This window comes from Typopeltis vanoorti, chromosome 16 (genome assembly GCF_054136105.1).
Source record: "Typopeltis vanoorti isolate ZY-2024b chromosome 16, IOZ_Tvanoo_1.0, whole genome shotgun sequence".
NCBI classification, from domain to species: domain Eukaryota; kingdom Metazoa; phylum Arthropoda; class Arachnida; order Uropygi; family Thelyphonidae; genus Typopeltis; species Typopeltis vanoorti.
In genome coordinates this window covers 101,396,718-101,415,078 of record NC_143564.1, presented here as the reverse complement: position 1 = coordinate 101,415,078, position 18,361 = coordinate 101,396,718, and the positions used below count along the sequence as shown (strand labels likewise).

The 18,361-nt window shown below is 34.9% G+C and overlaps 1 protein-coding gene across 3 annotated transcripts in view; it reads left to right on the top strand.

The window, feature by feature from the left end:
• Positions 1–18,361, top strand: part of LOC150098219 (lipid transport auxiliary protein 1-like) — a 325,116-nt gene that overhangs the window by 14,833 nt on the left and 291,922 nt on the right. For all 3 annotated transcript variants that reach the window (XM_090406448.1, XM_090406449.1, XM_090406450.1), the window contains one exon: positions 10,674–10,831. In XM_090406448.1, the coding sequence (XP_090262574.1) occupies positions 10,775–10,831 (57 nt within the window). In that variant the 5' untranslated portion in view covers positions 10,674–10,774. The remainder of the gene's footprint in view (positions 1–10,673; positions 10,832–18,361) is intronic.

The following is an 18,361-nucleotide window of genomic DNA, read 5'->3' as shown; positions in this document are numbered from 1 at the left end:
TTTGAATTTACAAATTTGTTTTTTTATTGTTAGGCCGAGAACTTTTCAGACTACCCTCATAGTCATACAAGTTACCACTGCATACACATCGTACCAAAGGTTAATGGAAAAGGATAATATTTATTTACATAGAGCCTCCATAGCTCAGTCAGTATAGACTAAGCCCTTTGGTTGGAAAGACCTGGGTTGATTCCCATCCGTGAAGTGAGGAACCTTTATCTGGTGTCTTTTGACTAAAGATGAGTTATCCGGTCTCATATGGAGGTAGAGGGTTTTTTCACCCAGGAACTCTGTTTTTGTCTCTCAGAGCAGGCAAAACGCCCCTTGAACACACATATCTACAGACATAAGACTCCTGGAATAAGGATTAACCAACCTATTCCATAGGATTTCAGTTTTGAAGGCCTGCACTGTGAAGTGTGGGTCTATTCGTGAACATAAATCAGGAATATGTTTTGCATTGCTAAAAGTTCACCAATATTTTGTGACACCCAATGGAAAATGTGTGGTCTAATAATTCTTTCCTCTTTCTATGCCATATTGAATATTATTCATCATTCACATTACTGAATATTCATGTCAGTACTATGGATTCTGTAAATCTACTTAAATTTTTCTTAAAGAGCTGGAGGTGAAGTTGTTAGGATACACATTATAGGAAAGGCTGTTCCAGAGGACAGAGGTAGATGGAATAAATGAGGAAGAAGAGAAGCAGGCTTGATGTATTTGCAGTTGAAATGAAAAGGGATGTTGTGCAGCTTCTGTTTTTGGTTCAGTAGACCCAAGACTGTTACAGCTCCAATGAACTGGAGCAGTAACTGTGGAAACAGTGACCATACAGGCAGAAGTGAGCTGGTGAGGGAAGGTTAGAGCTGAATTACTATTCTAGACAGCCTCAAGAATTTTTAGGGAGGCTTTAAATATATCACCCCAAATGTGTGAACAGGATTCTAAGGATGTGCAGATTTTTGAATATAGAGTTAGTAGCTGGTAGGTATAAAAAGAGCTTCTTGTGTGGCAAATAATGCCTTGGTTTTTTAGATGCTGAGGAAGCTGTTGATGTTTATGCAAGAAGAGGGCAGAGGTAAATGTCAGTCCAGAGAGAAAGATCTGATCCTGTCGGGTGTGCATATGTGTATTACTGAGCATAAGGAAAGGTGAGCTGAGCTGAAGATCCTTTTTGCAAAAAAAAAAAAAAAAAGTAGGTAGGACTGCTTTTTTGTGGCATTGTAGGTAACTAGGGTTTGATTTCTGGATTTGTCAGTTTATAATTTCCATAATATACATAATCTCCATAATATTTGTCAGTTTTTGCCCAACTGACAAATATTATGGAGATTTCAAGGTACCTGGTTGTGATCTTGATACTCGGGATGACTGAGCACTATATGGTTTGTTAAAGGAGTAGGATGAGCAAAATTTGTGTTATCATTGGAAAATCCATGGATAGGATTGGTTGTAGGTGAAAGTAGGTCATTTATGTATAAGAGGAGAGTTGATAGAATGGAGCCCTGAGGCAGTTCTACATTGGTGGCTGAAATAGGGAATTGATTAAATCACATCACTGTATTATGAGATGTGGTGCTGTATTTCAAAAATAAAGGGGAATTGTGAATGATTGGGTTATGTACTCTGCACTTGAAGAGGTTGAGGGTGCAAGAGATTTGTTAGCCAAGGTGATAGTTTCTCTGTCTCCAGCTTATAAGCCATAATTCATGGTAGAATGTCTTTAGGTGGGTGATAATTTTTGTCTGGTGAGAGACTATTGCCCTGTTTAAGATCTAATGTGGCTTTCAAAATATTCTTTCGTCTCTAAAGCAGGATTAATCGTTAGTCACCACATTACAATGTTGTACACAAGGTTTCAAAACTTCCATGGTGATAAGGAATTGAGACACAGATGCATTTCCAAGGTAATAAAACTGAATTAATGAAAAATATATCACTGGTTGCTATAGGCAAGTGGGATTGTTGTTCAACTAGTGATAAGGTGTCACTCCAGATCAGTGTTTCTCAAACTTTTCTGACTGCTATCCACTTGGGCAAAGCATGTAACTCCCACAAATGGGAGAGGCTTTCACCCAGCAATGTGCAAGATACAGGCTGAATATCATCATCACTAGCCACTTATCATCATATCCCATCTTTCACTGATAAGTCATATTTTACTACCTTCATATGGCATTCCTAACTGTGGTGTAGTTGGAAGTTTTTCCACTTGGTTATACTATAAATTAAGTATACCAAGAAATTATATACATGGTTTAATCCTTTATCCAAGTGTAAGCAAGCAAAGTTTGCACCTGAAGTCAGTGGCGCACCCAGGGAGGGGGGTCGAGGGGCCCTGGCATCCCCCAAAAGAAAAACTAGAATTTTTAAAAAAAAATCTTTTCCTAACTAAAATTCATTTTTTTTATTTATGTTGTGTCGTGTCTTCTATTTCTACTTATGATTTAGCGTTCACGGTGGGAATATCCTATAGCTCTTGGGAATCGCTGCCGCTGTGCAAGGCGAAAGAAGCAGTGCTTGGGCGGACCGCGCGCCACTTTGTTTGCCCGAGTCGGGTCAGAGGAGATCACGGGTATCATGTATTGGCGATCACTGCAGATGCTCAGTCATAGGTCGTATGCAATGCGTAGTGTGTATTCTCCATCATCTGCTCAAACCCCCCCCCCCCTCCTCTAGATTAAACCATGAGTGCTCGGCCCCCTCCAAGATTAAATCCTGAGTGCGCCACTGCCTGAAGTATTTTCATGACTGGGGCACTCGTATATAGAAGCTAATGACTTCACATCACTTGCCTTAGTATCCCATAATGCTAAGCACATATCCTTATGGGTATGTACAATGCTATGTATTATGAGAAGGATCACTACCCAGACCAGTTTTGACCTTTATTGAGGTCTCATCAGTGGGAGCCAGACCCAGAGGTGATATCAAAGTGGAAGTAATGCAGAAGTCATATTTTTATATACAATTAACCAAAAGGTGTCACACCTTATTATTAAAATTCTCTGGATTAGAGATAATTGTTGGTAGATTTTGCACTTGGTTAGACTATAAATTAAGTATACCAAGAAATTATATTCTTGGTGTGCTTTGCATCATGGCTTATTAAGACAAGTGATGTGAAGTCATTAGCGTCTATACACAAGTTGCCCTGTCCTGAAAATACTTCAGGTGATAATTTTGCTTGCACTTGGATAAAGGATCAAACCAAGAATATAATTTCTTGGTATACTTAATTTAACTGTGGAGTAGTTGGCATAGCATATTATTATTTTGGTAACCTCCATGGAGTCAACAGACTTATCGTGAGAAACCCACTCGACCAGCACCATGTCTATCATAATGAGCTTTGAAGTTATTTACACTACCTGCATTTACAATACACTCAGTAATGCATTCCACTTACAACTCTCCACTTAACAAATGTACTCTTCACACCCTTCTTCAGCACATCTATATATTACTTCCAGGGTTGGTCTCTTGTTGTTTCCATCTTAACATCCACTCAGTATGTAACCTTAATATTTTTCATTGGAAAATTAGGATAGGAATGAGATATATTGTAAATTATACAAAAAAAAGTAAGACACTTGTAAAGTATTTCTTGTTTATTGAAATTCAAGCATTTAAGGAATTAAGTTGATATAAAAAAGAACTAAATATATTGAATGTATTAATGTGAAGAAGAGTACTACTTTCTTTCAGACACTACTAAAGATACTATTATTATTATCATTATTACCCTAAGACCCCGTGGAGTCAAAGACTCTCCTAGGAGGACCTTTGACATACACACAGCTCATCATACTGCATCTTAAATACATTCAAATTCTCTACAGACACCATCCTCTCAGGCAAGGCAAGGCATTCTAATCGTTTACAACTGTTTCTCTGCTCACACCCTCTTTATACAGCTCTCGGGGATGACCACTGGTTCTACCCTGATCTCCCACCGTTTTCTGTAAAACCTTTTCAACATTGAGCCTATACCCTTCCTTACTTGTAGTCTCTATCATATCACCCCTCTTCCTCCTATCCACTAGACTGTGAATTGCATATCTTATTCAACATTTCAGAGATCAGAAGCTGCCTTTGTCGCCTCTGGATCTTTCCAACATCTCTTTGTCCTTTTGAAAACCAGGTAACCAAATCTGTGCACAGTAGTCCATACTTGGCCTATCAGAGCCTTATACAATGGAACAAGAATCTCCTTGCTTCCACAAGTCAGTGTCCTCTGCATCATTCCCAGAATTCTTTGTTGTTCTCACAATTTTGACAATGCATCCTCTAAATTTTAGATCCTTATCCGCTGTCACTCCAAGATTTCTTATTTCCTCCACCTCCAACAATATATCCTCACCAAGCATAAATTCTACATCCCATCTTTGTTTCCCAAATTTTAAAATCTTACATTTTGCACCCACATTCCTATGTCCATTCTCTCAATCTATTCAAGTCTTCTTGTAAGGCCACATCTTCCCTACCCTTCATAATTCATCCCAGCTTTGCATTATCTTCAAACAACCGAATATCCCCATCCAAATCTTTGCCAATATTATTAATAGACAGGTTAAACAGCAATGGTCCTGAAACAAACTGTTGAGACATACCACTAGTAAATTTCCTATTCTGGGAATAGGAAATGGAACTTGCTAATACCTATCAGATAGCCAGTCTCTGATCAATGCACTAATCGAATATCCAACCCCATCTGCTCTTGTTTGACTATCAACGTATTGTGCCGTAATCTATCAAAAGCTTTGCAAAATCTAAGTATACTACTGTGTATCCCTCTCCTCTGTCCAATGAAGCTGTCACCGTATTGTAAGTGCATTACTAAAACATGGCCTCCCTTTAGCAAATCCATGCTGTCCATCAAAGATAGTACCATTGTTGTCAACCCAATTCTGGGTTCTGGTTCTCACCAGCCTCACAACACCTTAACCACAACATCTGACACCCAGATAGGCCTATAATTTGATGCTTGAGTTCTATCACCTCCCTTATGAAGCAGCACAATCTTGCCTTCCTTCCACTCCTTTGGAACTCGACCCATTGCAAGACTCATTAAAAAAAAATATGTCAAGCCAGAGACCATCTCCCTGACACATTCCTTCAAAATATGTGGCAATATATTATCAAGTCCCACAGCCTTGTTAACATCAAGATTGCTCAATTCCCTATATACTTCCTGCTCATTTACATATTGACTCTCCTCCTCATTATCTACTGCTCTCAAACTCTCCATTATGTCACATTCACAAGAATGAAAGACCTTTATGACCTGCTCATTAAGTATCTCCATTATATCTTCTGCAGCAGTTGTTCTTATACCATTTTCTCCAGTCAGTGCCATCCTTTCATAATCATTCCTTTTTTTATTTTTATTTTATTTTATTTTTTTTATTTTTTGCCTGTGTAGCTCAGTGGATGTGGCGTTTGCTCACCACGGTGCTTGGCCACACAAAGGAAGACTTGGTTTCAAGTCTAGTCGGCGACTAGAGGAAATTTTTCTAAGCCTTTTTTCGACCGGTTCCCGAGTTAGTCGATCTCTGGCATGGGCAAGCAGGTTTTTCCTCCCGGAAACGCGGGTTTTTCGTCCTGTAAACTCAAGAAAATCGACCGTAGAACCCACATTATTTTCAGACATTAAATATATTGCGTTAGGGTTAGGGACCACGAGATGGCAGCACATTTGAGCCGTCTCTCTTCACTGTGTACCGCTTAATTAGTGATAGCCTTGGGCCATCTATCTCTGATTGGTACCAGTGGAGATTGAACTGCCCACTCAGTCTCCAAAAGTTAGATAGGTCTAAATGGCCTCGCCTACTCCCGTATACGGGAATAAAAAGGCGTTAGCTGATTTGATTTTTTTTTATTTTTTTGCTAGCTACATATCGAAAAAACTTCCTAGGATTCTTTTTGGCTTCATTAGCTAACTAACTGCTGCGCATACTTCACTTTTACTACCCTTACCAACCAAGCCACTCGCCTAGCCTGTTTGCAATCCTCATGGGATTGATTATTACCACTTCTTTTATGCTACTTCCGTAATGCCTTTTTCCTCTGTATCGCATGCCTAATCTCTTCATTCACCCATTTCACACCTTACCTACCTTATTTAACCTACTGACCCCTGGAATACATTTAGACATTGCCACTACTAGGAAGTTCCTGAATATCTCCCAAGCTGCATTGTAAGTTACCTTTCTAGGTAACTCCTCATTCCATTCTACACCTGCAAGTTGTCTCCTGAGCTCATCATAATCACCCCCTGTAGTTCCACATGTACCCTTTCCTCACAGAAGTCTTCACAAGGTTGGCAACAACCACCCAGGTAATCACTTCATGGTCAATCTTACCAGCTGGAGGGTGATTTGACACCTCATTTATAATTACATCCTGTGATGAGATGATCAAATCCAAGACCCTCAATCCCTGTGTACCCTCTGTTACATACTGTCTGAGGTTGTTGTCCCTCAAAAACTCAAACTCATTTTCTTTACTTCCAGTTGCTATCTCATCTCAGTCTATGTTGTCATAATTAAAATCGGCCATAATGATCATCCCCCTTTTTTTTTTTTATTTGCTTGGCTCATTTGATTATACATTTCATAGTCATTATCATCATATGTCAGGTTCCAACCTGGTGTATACAGCATGAGGAGAAATATTATGCAATTATTATTATTATTATTACGTAACACCTCCAGGGAGTTCAAAGATTCATCGAGGGAGGGCATCTACTCTACAACTCTCCATCTCCACCAACCGCATTTACCGCCGACCACCACAAGTACTTTCACAGACAGTTGCAAACATCCATGCCTACGTTGGGATTCGAACCCATAGCCTTTTGGCTGGAGAGCGGATGTGCTAACCACTTATTATTATATTGAAATTAAACAAATTATGTAAAAACCTTTTTTAATTAGCAGGATTTTTAACATATCTTATTGTAAAGTGAATCTGAAAATTTATAAACCAGTGACCTACCAAGAAAATCAGGTAGCCTATTAGTGTGCTGAAGACCACACTGAGAAGAGGAAATAACAGAAAATAGTCTCCACATTATTCTCTGCGAGAATAATGTGGAGCCTGTTATTTCTCTTTTTAAACTCATTCGCTTATTACCTCTAGCAATCCATTCCACTCATTCACCATTTTCCAAGCAAACTAGACTCCTAACCCTTATTAATTTCACTTTTACACAACTTCTGGAGAGGAGGGGGAGGGTGTCTTCTCTCTTATCCTGTATGATATGGAAAATCTCTTCAGCATTTATCTCCTTGTTAGCCATTCATTAGCAATCTAATCTAATCTAAGGCCTCTAATCAGTTCTTGGAACTTAAGGTAAGTTCCTTATTCACTAAATTTGAGGATGTGTGCATCCCTGCATACATATGTCGAATGTGGAAAAACTTAATGATCATCTAATATCAGAGTAAGAGTTATGAAATCTTTAAAGTAAACTAAAAAGACATTGCAGTATTTTTTTTAAATACACAAAAGTGTATCAACAGGTGATGTGTAAGATTAATGTATATTTGTTGCATATTTCTGTTACATTTTTTTACATTCTGTTGTTCTTTATAAATTTAATATTTTTATATTTATGATTACGTAGCATTTTTTCTATTCCATATTTCTTTTAAATTGCTTTTAAAATTTGTAAATTCTGTTATTTCTTATGTGTCAATGTTTATTTAAGATGGAAAATTTTCTATGCTGCATTCTCTTGTAAAATTTTGTAACTGTTGTAGTGCTTGAAAGGAAAGTTTCAGAAGTGGATTTAATAGGCTTTTTTGTGACTGCCTTGAATCCTGTTAATTTAAGTTCTGTGGACTAAAATGGGCTGTAAATTAAAGATGCCAAGAAATTATATACTTGGTTTAATTCTTTATCCAGTGTAAGCAAATAAAGTTTGCGCCTGAAGTTTCAGGACTGGAGCAACTCGTATATAGAAGCTAATGACTTCACATCACTTGCCTTAGTATCCAATAATGCAAAGCACATATCCTTACGGGTATGTATAATGCTATGCATTATGGGAAGGGTCACTACCCAGACCAGTTTCGACCTTTATTGAGGTCTCATCAGTGGGAGCCAGACCTAGAGATGATACTAAGGTTGAAGTATGCCAAAGTAATATTTTGATATATAAGTAGCCAAAAACTTCTGACTAAAATGGGCACATCTTGAACTATTGACATCATACATCATTGCTTAGTGCAATCACTGAGCCCAGTTATATATACCAACTGTTTTCCCCAGTGACTTCAATCACAAAAAAAAAAAAAAAAAAAAGATATTGCATCTTCTTCTCCACTTTCTCTCTCACGACACCTTGGACTACAGTAACTTCTTTCCTATTTAATATATCTGGATCACTGCTTAAAGACTAGCTATAAGTGCTGTATATATGATCTTCATAACACTCATCAAACTGACAACTCTTATTGACATTCCATAAGATTCACTTCATATTTTGACACGCCTCTGATATACAAATATGTGTGTGTGTGTGTGTGTGTGTGTGTGTTGATTTTTCTATTTATTGCCAATCACTTTACCACTGATTCCTAAGCTCAGCCAGGTAGACAGTGTTTTCTTTGGATTTTGCTGAAGAAGGAAATACTGAATTACCTGACAATTTGGGAGAAATTGTCTAGCCAAAGGCATTTTCACTGAAGACATCCTTTGCTTCAACCTGTGAACCCTTGTCTTCTAAAACAATTTTTTACTATCCATCATATCTTTTGGAACAGTACAAAAAATCCTTCATATCACCTTTTTGAGAATCTTTTCTAATAATATGAAGCCCTCTACAAATTTTGTATCACAGTATTTTGGTAATCAGTGATATTATATTGTGGCTATCTGTAATTTTTTTCATGTGTTTCATGTGCATGAGAATGTGGTCTTGAGACTGCCATGGTAACAATCAAACAGGTTGTCTTATATATGTATATAAGAAACCATTGTTTCGTTCCTTTTTTTTTGTCCATTTTTTATATAAGTTTCTTTTTATATATTTTTGTTCTTTATGAACTCTTGTTTATATTATTTCTTGGCTAGTATCACATTGCTGGGTTTAGAGCAGCATTTTGGAATGCTTGTTTTCATTCAATTCTTGCTTCCTGTAATTATCCATTTGCTGTGATGCGTAGAGATATTCATCAGGAAATATGTTTTTGTATTAAACAGGTCTTTTTTCTTCTGTATGTAATTGAATTATGACTTAATTATGTTGGTATTAATTGTGACTGCTTCCTGTTTCGGATCTCATGTATACTTTTATTACTAACTATTATAATAAAGGAATTAACTCACGTAAATTATTCTTTATTCGTAGAATTTTCGCCTGTGATACTCAGGTGAAAATTCTATGAATAAAGAATAATTTACGTGAGTTAATTCCGTTATTATAATAGTTAGTAATATGTCTACTCATGGTATTTCCTTACTGAAATGTATACTTTTATATTCCGAAGCATTCTGAGTATACAATTAGCAACAATAACACTATTATTAGCTGTGCTGTTTTATTTAAGTTTCCAAACATATTGACATTTCTGGAATTCATTTTGTACACTGCCATTAAGGTCTTCATAAAAAAAAAAAAACCATTTTTCTTCATATCAGTTATCCTCTTTAATGACTACAAAAATTCCTCTACGTCATTTCTAGAACCTTTAGTGGAAGGTACCTTTAGGTAGTGTTGGCAAAATGTGCTGTTTTATGAGAGTCATTTGTGGTCCAAGTTAGTGTTTTTTTTTTTTTTTGGTTAGGAGGTTTGACAGAGAATGTCTTATCAGATTACCTGCACTATATATAGAAGGTTGTTTTTTCACTTACAAATTAAATTCAACTTGCTAAAAAATTATATTCTTGTTTAATCCTTTATCCAAGTGTAAGTATATGAAATTTGTGAGTTTGGATGTGAAGTATCTTCACAACTAGGCTACTTGTATATAGATGTTGATAACTTCACATCAGTTGCCTTAGTATCCCATAAATGTGAAATACATGCCTTTACAAATGTGTATAAAGCAAGGGTTACTTTACAGTCATTGGTTTTGACTTTTATTGAGGTCTCATCAGTGGGAGCCAGACCCAGAAGAGATACCAATCAGAATCAATGTAGAAGTCTTATATTTCCCATACAGATGGTAAAATGGTGTATCACTTTATTATTGTTGTTATTATTAGTGCATCATATCATTTTTTTTTTTTTTTTAACTTTTTGTATATGAGAAATATGACTTCTGCATTGATTCAGCCTTGGTATCTTCTGGGTCTGACTAACTGATGAGACTTCAATAAAGGTCAAAATTGGTTTGGGTACTGACCCTTGCCATAATGCATAGCTTTATAAATGTCTGGAAGGGTGTGTGTGTTTTGCATTGTGGGATACTAAGGCAAATGGTCTGAAGTCATCAGCTGCTGCTGTATACAAGTAGCCTAGTCATTAAGATACTTCATGCACAGAGTTTAACAGTAATGCAGCAATTATGATAGATCATGACTGAAATTACAGCATGCTTCAGTCACTGTCATTCAACAGCTTCTGTTTATTTGCAATAGTTGTATCTCATAACTGCTTAATGAACTATATGCCATTGATTAGTTTAGTTATTAATGTCTTCCTCCCTTCTTTATAGTGATTCAATCCTATCTGTTTTCTTTGCATTCTGGGATGAATGCTCAAACAAATATACTTCATTAGCCAATTGTCGTCCATGTCTACTACTATTTTCAAGCAATGGCTGATCAGCTCTCTGGAGTGGCCATCATCATCTGCATTGCATTTGGCATCCTGGTATGTCATGTATTTCTCTTGTGTTTTTGTAGATGGTAATTATAGTATAATCAAAAGTTATTGCAATTGAACCTGTTTAATGACTAATTGTAGATTTGAATCAAATGTGGAATTTTTTTGACTGAAAGTAATATAATGTTACCTACTTGTAAAATAGTATTTTATATATATATATTTCTAAATAACCTGTCTACGAGAAATATATATATATACAGGGTGTTCGGGATAAATTTGACATATTTATAATTAATTATATTTTTCCGTAAGTTACATGTATTAACACACACTTCTCTTCATTTAAAAGTTTGGACCCTTCTTCATTCATATACAAGATGTCAGAAAGGATGGATAGCTGGAACCCACCTGAATCATGGAAGAGAATAACTTGTATCATGATGATTCGTGCCCGCCATCAAAATAAGGATATTACGACTGCTGCCCAATGCTCCCTGAATACAGTAAAAACAATCAGGCATGAACTAGAGACTTGCAATGGTGACTACGAGGATGTAGCAAGAAGAAAGATCCCTAGCAGACGATCTGATTGCGTTCGTACAGCAGAATTCCTCGCAAATCTGCAGGAACAGGTGTTGAAGAACCCTGGCATTGGAATTCGGGCTTTGTTCGTGGAGTTGCTAACTGTAGTCAAGCCCTGGATAACAAGGGTAGCCAATGGTAGGCCGTATGTATGGCAGCAGGATTCGGCCCCTTGCCACACCTCTGGGAAAAGTCAAAAATGGTTGTCTGAAAATTTCTACGACTTCACCAGTCCAAATGTTTGGCCTCCAAACTCCCCAGACCTTAACCCCATGGATTATTTTGTATGGGGCGCAGTTGAAAAAGACACCAATCGCACTTCCAGTAATACAAAAGCCCAGTTAATGGATAAAATTAAAACAGTTTTTGCGGCCCTTCCCAGGGAGACTGTAGCATCAGCTTGTTCGAGGTTCCGAAGCAGAATTGAAGCTGTGATCGATGCTAATGGTGGTTATTTTGAGTAAATCTTGTTGATAGTATTGTAATTAACTCTGCCTGTAATTTTTTTTGTCAATTCATTAAATTTAATAGATACAAAGAAGATTTTCTTTTTCCTTACGAAACTGTCAAATTTATCCCGAACCCTGTATATATATATATATATAAATCATCCCAAAATAAAGAAATAAATCAAGAATTCTTCATTGTTGCCAGTTTTCTTTATATTTTTAACATAATATTCATATGTACCCCCTCAACTCCTCGCTTCCATTAGCTCTGTTTTCATGTTTGAGGCATTTTGACTCTAAATAGCACTTCTGTAAACTGCTGTTATGATTAGTATCACTGAAAAAGTTCATGCTGTCTACTTTCGTAAAATGTTTTTTCATTCTACTGAATTAAGTGAAATTCTTACAATAGGCATTTCAGATTTAACAGAAATGAAGAATGGATGAACGAAATTAAACAGATTTAGGCTTTCAGTATTTTGTCTATATCACAAAGACATCATTTCTGACTAGCAAACTTATACAGAGTAACCTTTCTATGACGTGACCAATTTTTTTACAATGAAAAGGAGGACGAAAAAATTTAAGAAAAAAGTACAATGTAAATAAATGAAACATTTTATTAATTTAAACAAAAATACACTAATTATGCTTACATCCCTTTTAATTATTTAATTAAACGAGTATATTTCCATTGAATGAATATTTTTTGTCAATATATCATTTTCTAACAATATATTGGAAATTTCGGAGCAAGAAATATCCTTCGTATTGAATTTTACGGTAAGTGCTGCAGCTGGAGTATCAACATTCAATCTTGATTTCTCACTGGTCCAAAAATCATTACCAATTGAAAAAACTCTTTCAACTGCTGCATTAGTTCCAGGGCAGCACAACGTAAATTCAACGAGAATAACTAAATTTTCACATGGAACGTGTTCATTTTTGAAATGGTTAAATATTTCCACCCATCTTTTATCAATTTCAACATGTTGATTTTCCCATTGTTCTAATTTATCAGAATTTAAATATACATTCAGTCTTCTAATTTCTTCAAACAGACAATTGTCATCGATTTTAATATCAGGCATTTCTTTCGATAAAAACTCAACACAATTTTCAATATCTGCCCAATTTACTTGCGATGAAGTCAAAAAAACACAATTGAAAACTGTTATTTCCTGTCATATTTGTTTCAGACCATTCTTCGACATATTGGAAACATGTTTTTGGTAAAAATTCTGCACTTCTTTGGTAAAGTTTTCCGTTATGCCCGGATTTGATTCCTCTAAATTTGACAATTTTCTTTTTATTATTAAAGGAATAAATTTTTCTTCAAATCGTGATTTATATTGAAGGACAAAATCGTTCAAAATAAGACTAACTTCTGTAGCTGAAATATGTTCACCTTCAATCTTTTGAATCGTTTTGTGGAAAATAGATGCCTGATTATGTACAAAATACATTAATATCTCCGATAATTCATAATTGAAAAAAAGATTCCAGAATTTTTGGACATTTGTCTAAACTTAAAAAATATGAACGGAGAGGCTCAAATAATTGTAAAACACGCTCTATAGCAGGTGTTAGAGCGAGCCATCTAACTTTTGAATATCCTAAAAGTTTTTTGTATTCAATATTTGCATCTTCACAAAATTGTTTTAAAGTAGCCACACGAACAGTAAAACGACTAAAATACAAATAAATTGTCATTATTATTATTTCTACATCAATTGGCATGGCACATGACGCTGTGTTGATTGCATTTGACAAAATGTATGCATTACAACCTATTCCTAGTATTTTCTTTTGGAGTAAATCTTGTAATTTTTACATAGACATTATTCACTCCTTTGCGTCTTCGCCCACCAAAATTTGTGTTTGTATTATCAGCTGTTAGTGCAACAACTTTAGATTTCAAATTGTTTTCATTTATTACTCTGCATAGGTGGTTTGACAAAATTTCAGCAGTTTCGCCTTTCAGTGGATTCTAAATTTAAAATTTTTACTTGAATGCCCTTGGTAACATTATAATACCTTACTAGTATTGGATTAATTTAGTTTCATTATGATTTGATGCATCAGATAAAACCGTTACAAATGCTGCATTTTTCAAGTCTTCTGCAAGTATTTTATCACAGTAATTTTTAAATACTGATTTAATAATAGCCTCACATTTTGTCCTGGCACATGAAAATTTAGCATTGTGAAAGTTTTTCAATAATTTAGTTGTACAATCCATACTACGAAAACTTTGATTGTGAATTATGGTATGAAATGCAAATGTTTCCTCCAATACAGCTAACTGTTTTTCATCTTCAGAATAATTAGAAGTTTTAAAAAAATAGGTTACTTTACTACTGGAAGCTGATGCATCTAATGATTGCTTATGTTTGTTGGTGTTCAAGTGTTTCGTTATAGCTGCTCTGCCTCCAACTGCAATACAAAATTCTCCTCTGCAAATATTGCAGAAAACAATGTTGTCTCTCTTTGATATGAGTGGAAATTCCTTTTTCAATTGATCTCAAATGGCATTTCCTCTTTCTTGATTTTTCCATCCCTTAAACGAAATTAAAAATTAAAAATAAAATATAGAGCCACACGAATGATGCAAGCACATTATGAATAAATAAAATTAATAATTAAAACTAAAACTTTAATAACAAAAGTGATAAAACTTTACTAAATCTATATTTAAATTATTTTACACTTGTGTTGAAAACAGGGTTGTATAAAATTGAATTAATGAATTAATAAAACTTGAATTGTACATACCTGAGTATAATATTCACTGAGAAAGAAATAATTTTGTATTTCCATTAGAAATAAACACGAAGTATAATATAGAGATAAAGTAAACAAAGTGAAGTGCGCAATGGTGCGAGACAAGGGCGAGACACGTGAAGTTCTCCTATGCCCTGTGCATGCGTTTCATAATCGCGTCTTTCCGAACTGTACTGTCACATGACGCGTAACAGTTCGGCACGGCATCTCTGAATACAGAGATTAACAGATTAGTTTTAAAATATCGAAAAGGAGGACACTTTTCGAGAAAGGACAGAACCTACAAAAGAAGGACTGTCCTCCCTAAAGGAGGACGATTGGTCACCTTACTTTCTAGGACTTCAAGCTTTCAGTGTGATCGTTATCACTTCCTTTGTGTTGTCTTCATGCATGCTACAGTTTTGCATTCTGTTTATACCCTCCCCCACACATCTAAAGTTGGAAGCATTAAACTAATACTTAATTTTATTTCTCTTGCCCTGCTTTATTATTATTATTTTTATTATTATTTGAGACCTCTAGGGAGTCCAAAGACTCATCGAGGGAGGGCATCTACTCTACATGTCTCCATTTCCACCACTCAATCCACCAACTAACTGCAACTACACCAACGCCATCTACTGCTGACCACGACAACTACTATTTTCCCAGACAATTACAAACATCCATGCCCAAGGCGGGATTTGAACCTGCAGCCCCTTGGCTGGAGAGCGGATACGCTAACCACTCGGCCAGCCAGGCTTTATTTCATTTAAATCTACCTTATAAATGATAATCAGCCATTGGTTAGTACTTTTAACCATTATAATGTTTACAGTTTTGCATATACTGTATATTCGTATTACGTGTTTCAGAGTAGGACATATTTCAAAAAACATCTGTTTTTACTGATATTTCAAGCATGTTATAAGATGTCAAATTGTTTATATTCATGTATGTTGTGACTTTCTGTGAGGAGATAAGATTTGGCTGAATTTTCAGCTCTTTGGTCAAATTGCAGAATGAGGAAAGATTAAAAAATGTGCAAATAATACTTCACCTAATCATGTACCCACATAAAAATAAATAAATGAATAAATAAGTGTGTGTGTGGAAACTTTGAAAGTTTCGAAAACTGAGCAGAGACCTTATGAGAATATAATCTTCAGCATCGGAGTTGTCTTATCTTGTACTACTTAAGACATGAGTGTTGTCAAAGCATTCATATGTTCACTTTTTATTAGTTCTTTTAAAGTTTCACTGGCCTGACATCTATTGTGAACTGTTGGTTCTCATTGGAAAATCAGGCAGAAACCTTAAAATGACAAGAATCCTCATTCATTGTTAAAGCAATTTTGTTTCATAGAATTGTATTTTTGATAAGTAAACAGCAGTCGGTACTTAAGAGTAATTATCAAAGACGAGCCTAAATGTATTCATTCCAGCATTGTAAAATAAACAGATCAATTTGTATTTCATGCACTACTTAAGATACTTGAAAAGTTTCAAGTAGCACTATTAGTTATACCCTTCAGTTGGAAAATTCCAAAGTTTGATTCTCATCATGACAAAAGGAATATATTTATGTGGGTTTTTATTTCAAATGAAGGTGAGTTAATTAATCTTATACAGAGGTAGCAGAGTTTTTTCACCCAGAAACCCGGGTTTTTCATCCTGCATACAGACAAAATCAGCCTTGAAAACACACACAATTTACAGACGAAAAATACTAGTAGTGGTGGTGGGCAGTAGATAGTGTAGGTGATGGTAAAGGTGGTTTTCTGTAGTTGATGGATTAAGTGGTAGAAACGGAGAGTTGTAGAGTAAGCGCCCTCCCTTGATGAGTCTTTGGATTCCTTGGAGGTGTCATGTAATAATGATATTTTGTTAAGTGATGTAAATGAGAATTGTGATTGTCTTGCAGTTATTATATTATTTAAAACATTCATTTTTGTGCACATTAATCTGCTTTGTATATCTTAGCACTAAAGTGTATTAATTTTATTAGTACATCTAGAAAAATAAAATGCTTTTAGTTATTTTTAAAAATTATTTCATGAAAAGAAAGTGAGGAATGCAATGAAAATGTTCCTAAAATTGGAATAGTCATAGCATGTAAAGTATAGAAACAACTGCCGTGTATGAAAGGCACGTTTGGAAGAATTATAAAAAATCATTTAAGAAATATAACTTATAAATCACACTTAAATTTATCACTTGTCACCAAGGTGTTTAAAATTTTTTTCTTTGTTTCCAGCTTCCATACTTTAGCGGAAGAGTTGGGGTGCACCAAACCATGATTTAGCTGAATAAACAAATTCTTAATATTTTGTTTGCAATTTGGCAGAAGATGCTAAACATTTTGAATTGAATTTTACAAAAATAAATAAATAAATTAAATAAATAAAAGTTAAAATTTAATTTTATAATAGACTGAAGAAAGATTAAAAAATAAGTATAATAATACTTTGCATAACAATGACCACATGAAAATGCAAAAATAAAATTTTGCTTTCCTTAAATTTAATAAAACACACTTAATTTTATAAGGAACATTTATTTAAAAAAAAAGGTATGAAAATTAGAAAAAGTACTTATTTCCTTAAATAAAACAAAAATATTATTATAATGGGTGTCTCGATAGGGTCAGAAGACGTCGCGGGAGACCCTATGTTGATACAATAGCCATTATTCACACCATACCTATCATACTTCTCCTTAAACCAATCAGAAGAACATGCACTATTAACAGCGATCATGTTAATGGAACTTTGATTTTAAATTGTTAAATATTGTGAATAATTATGGATTTAATAATTGAAATGAAGTTACGCTAAATATGATATAAGCAAAGCAGTTTTCTGGCATTTTTCAAAGAAATACTTATTGAATTAATATTTCCAGCTTCTGAAAAATCTCCCTTTGTTATGTGCTGAAAGAATTTTTCTTGTTATTTCATTTAAAATGGGCAGTGTGATTTTCTATTTTTGCCACCCCACATTAATGGATCATCAGCTCTTTTTAACCATGGTTTATTAAAATATATACTCATTTTATCATTGTTTTTCTGTGGTTGATGAAAAGAGATTATGGAAGATATATAACGAATGGTGGAGAACAGTGGCATGAGGAATAAGGCTCAAGCTAGGAAAGTGACTAGTATTGTAAGAAGAGCAAAATTAGAATATGAGAGAAGACTAGTGTTGCAATCTAAGGAGAATCCAAGGAGTTTTTTTGCAATGTAGTGAGTTGGAGAGAAAATGATTTTGGATGGAGATGGGACTTGGGTGACCAATGTAAATGATATTGTTCAGCTATTTAATGATCACTTTATTAGTGTTCTATCCTGGATAGTAGACTTTATTCCTAGTGGGATAAGGAGTGGTGAAAATGTAAGAAATGAATAAGGAGGAGGATGTATTCCAAATACTGAGTATGCTAAATGTAAGATTGTGAACTAGATGGAATTTCACCATGTTTTAAGGGAATGTGCTGAGGAGTTGACCATACCATTAACTTAATTTTTAATGAACTCTTACAACAGTACAGTTAATAACTTAACACGTATAAAACCAACAGTAATAACTTTAATAAATTAAAGGTACAAATATTTAGTACTGAAAGTAACAGTATGTCATCAGTGTAGAACGAACAATTAACATCCCAACCAGCCATAATCTATAGACGTCGAGCAAAATCTGGATACAATTCTGTAACACCTATTGAATAACAGGGATAAAAATTCCAATTTGGTCTCACTATTTCTTAGAGGTTAAAGGAA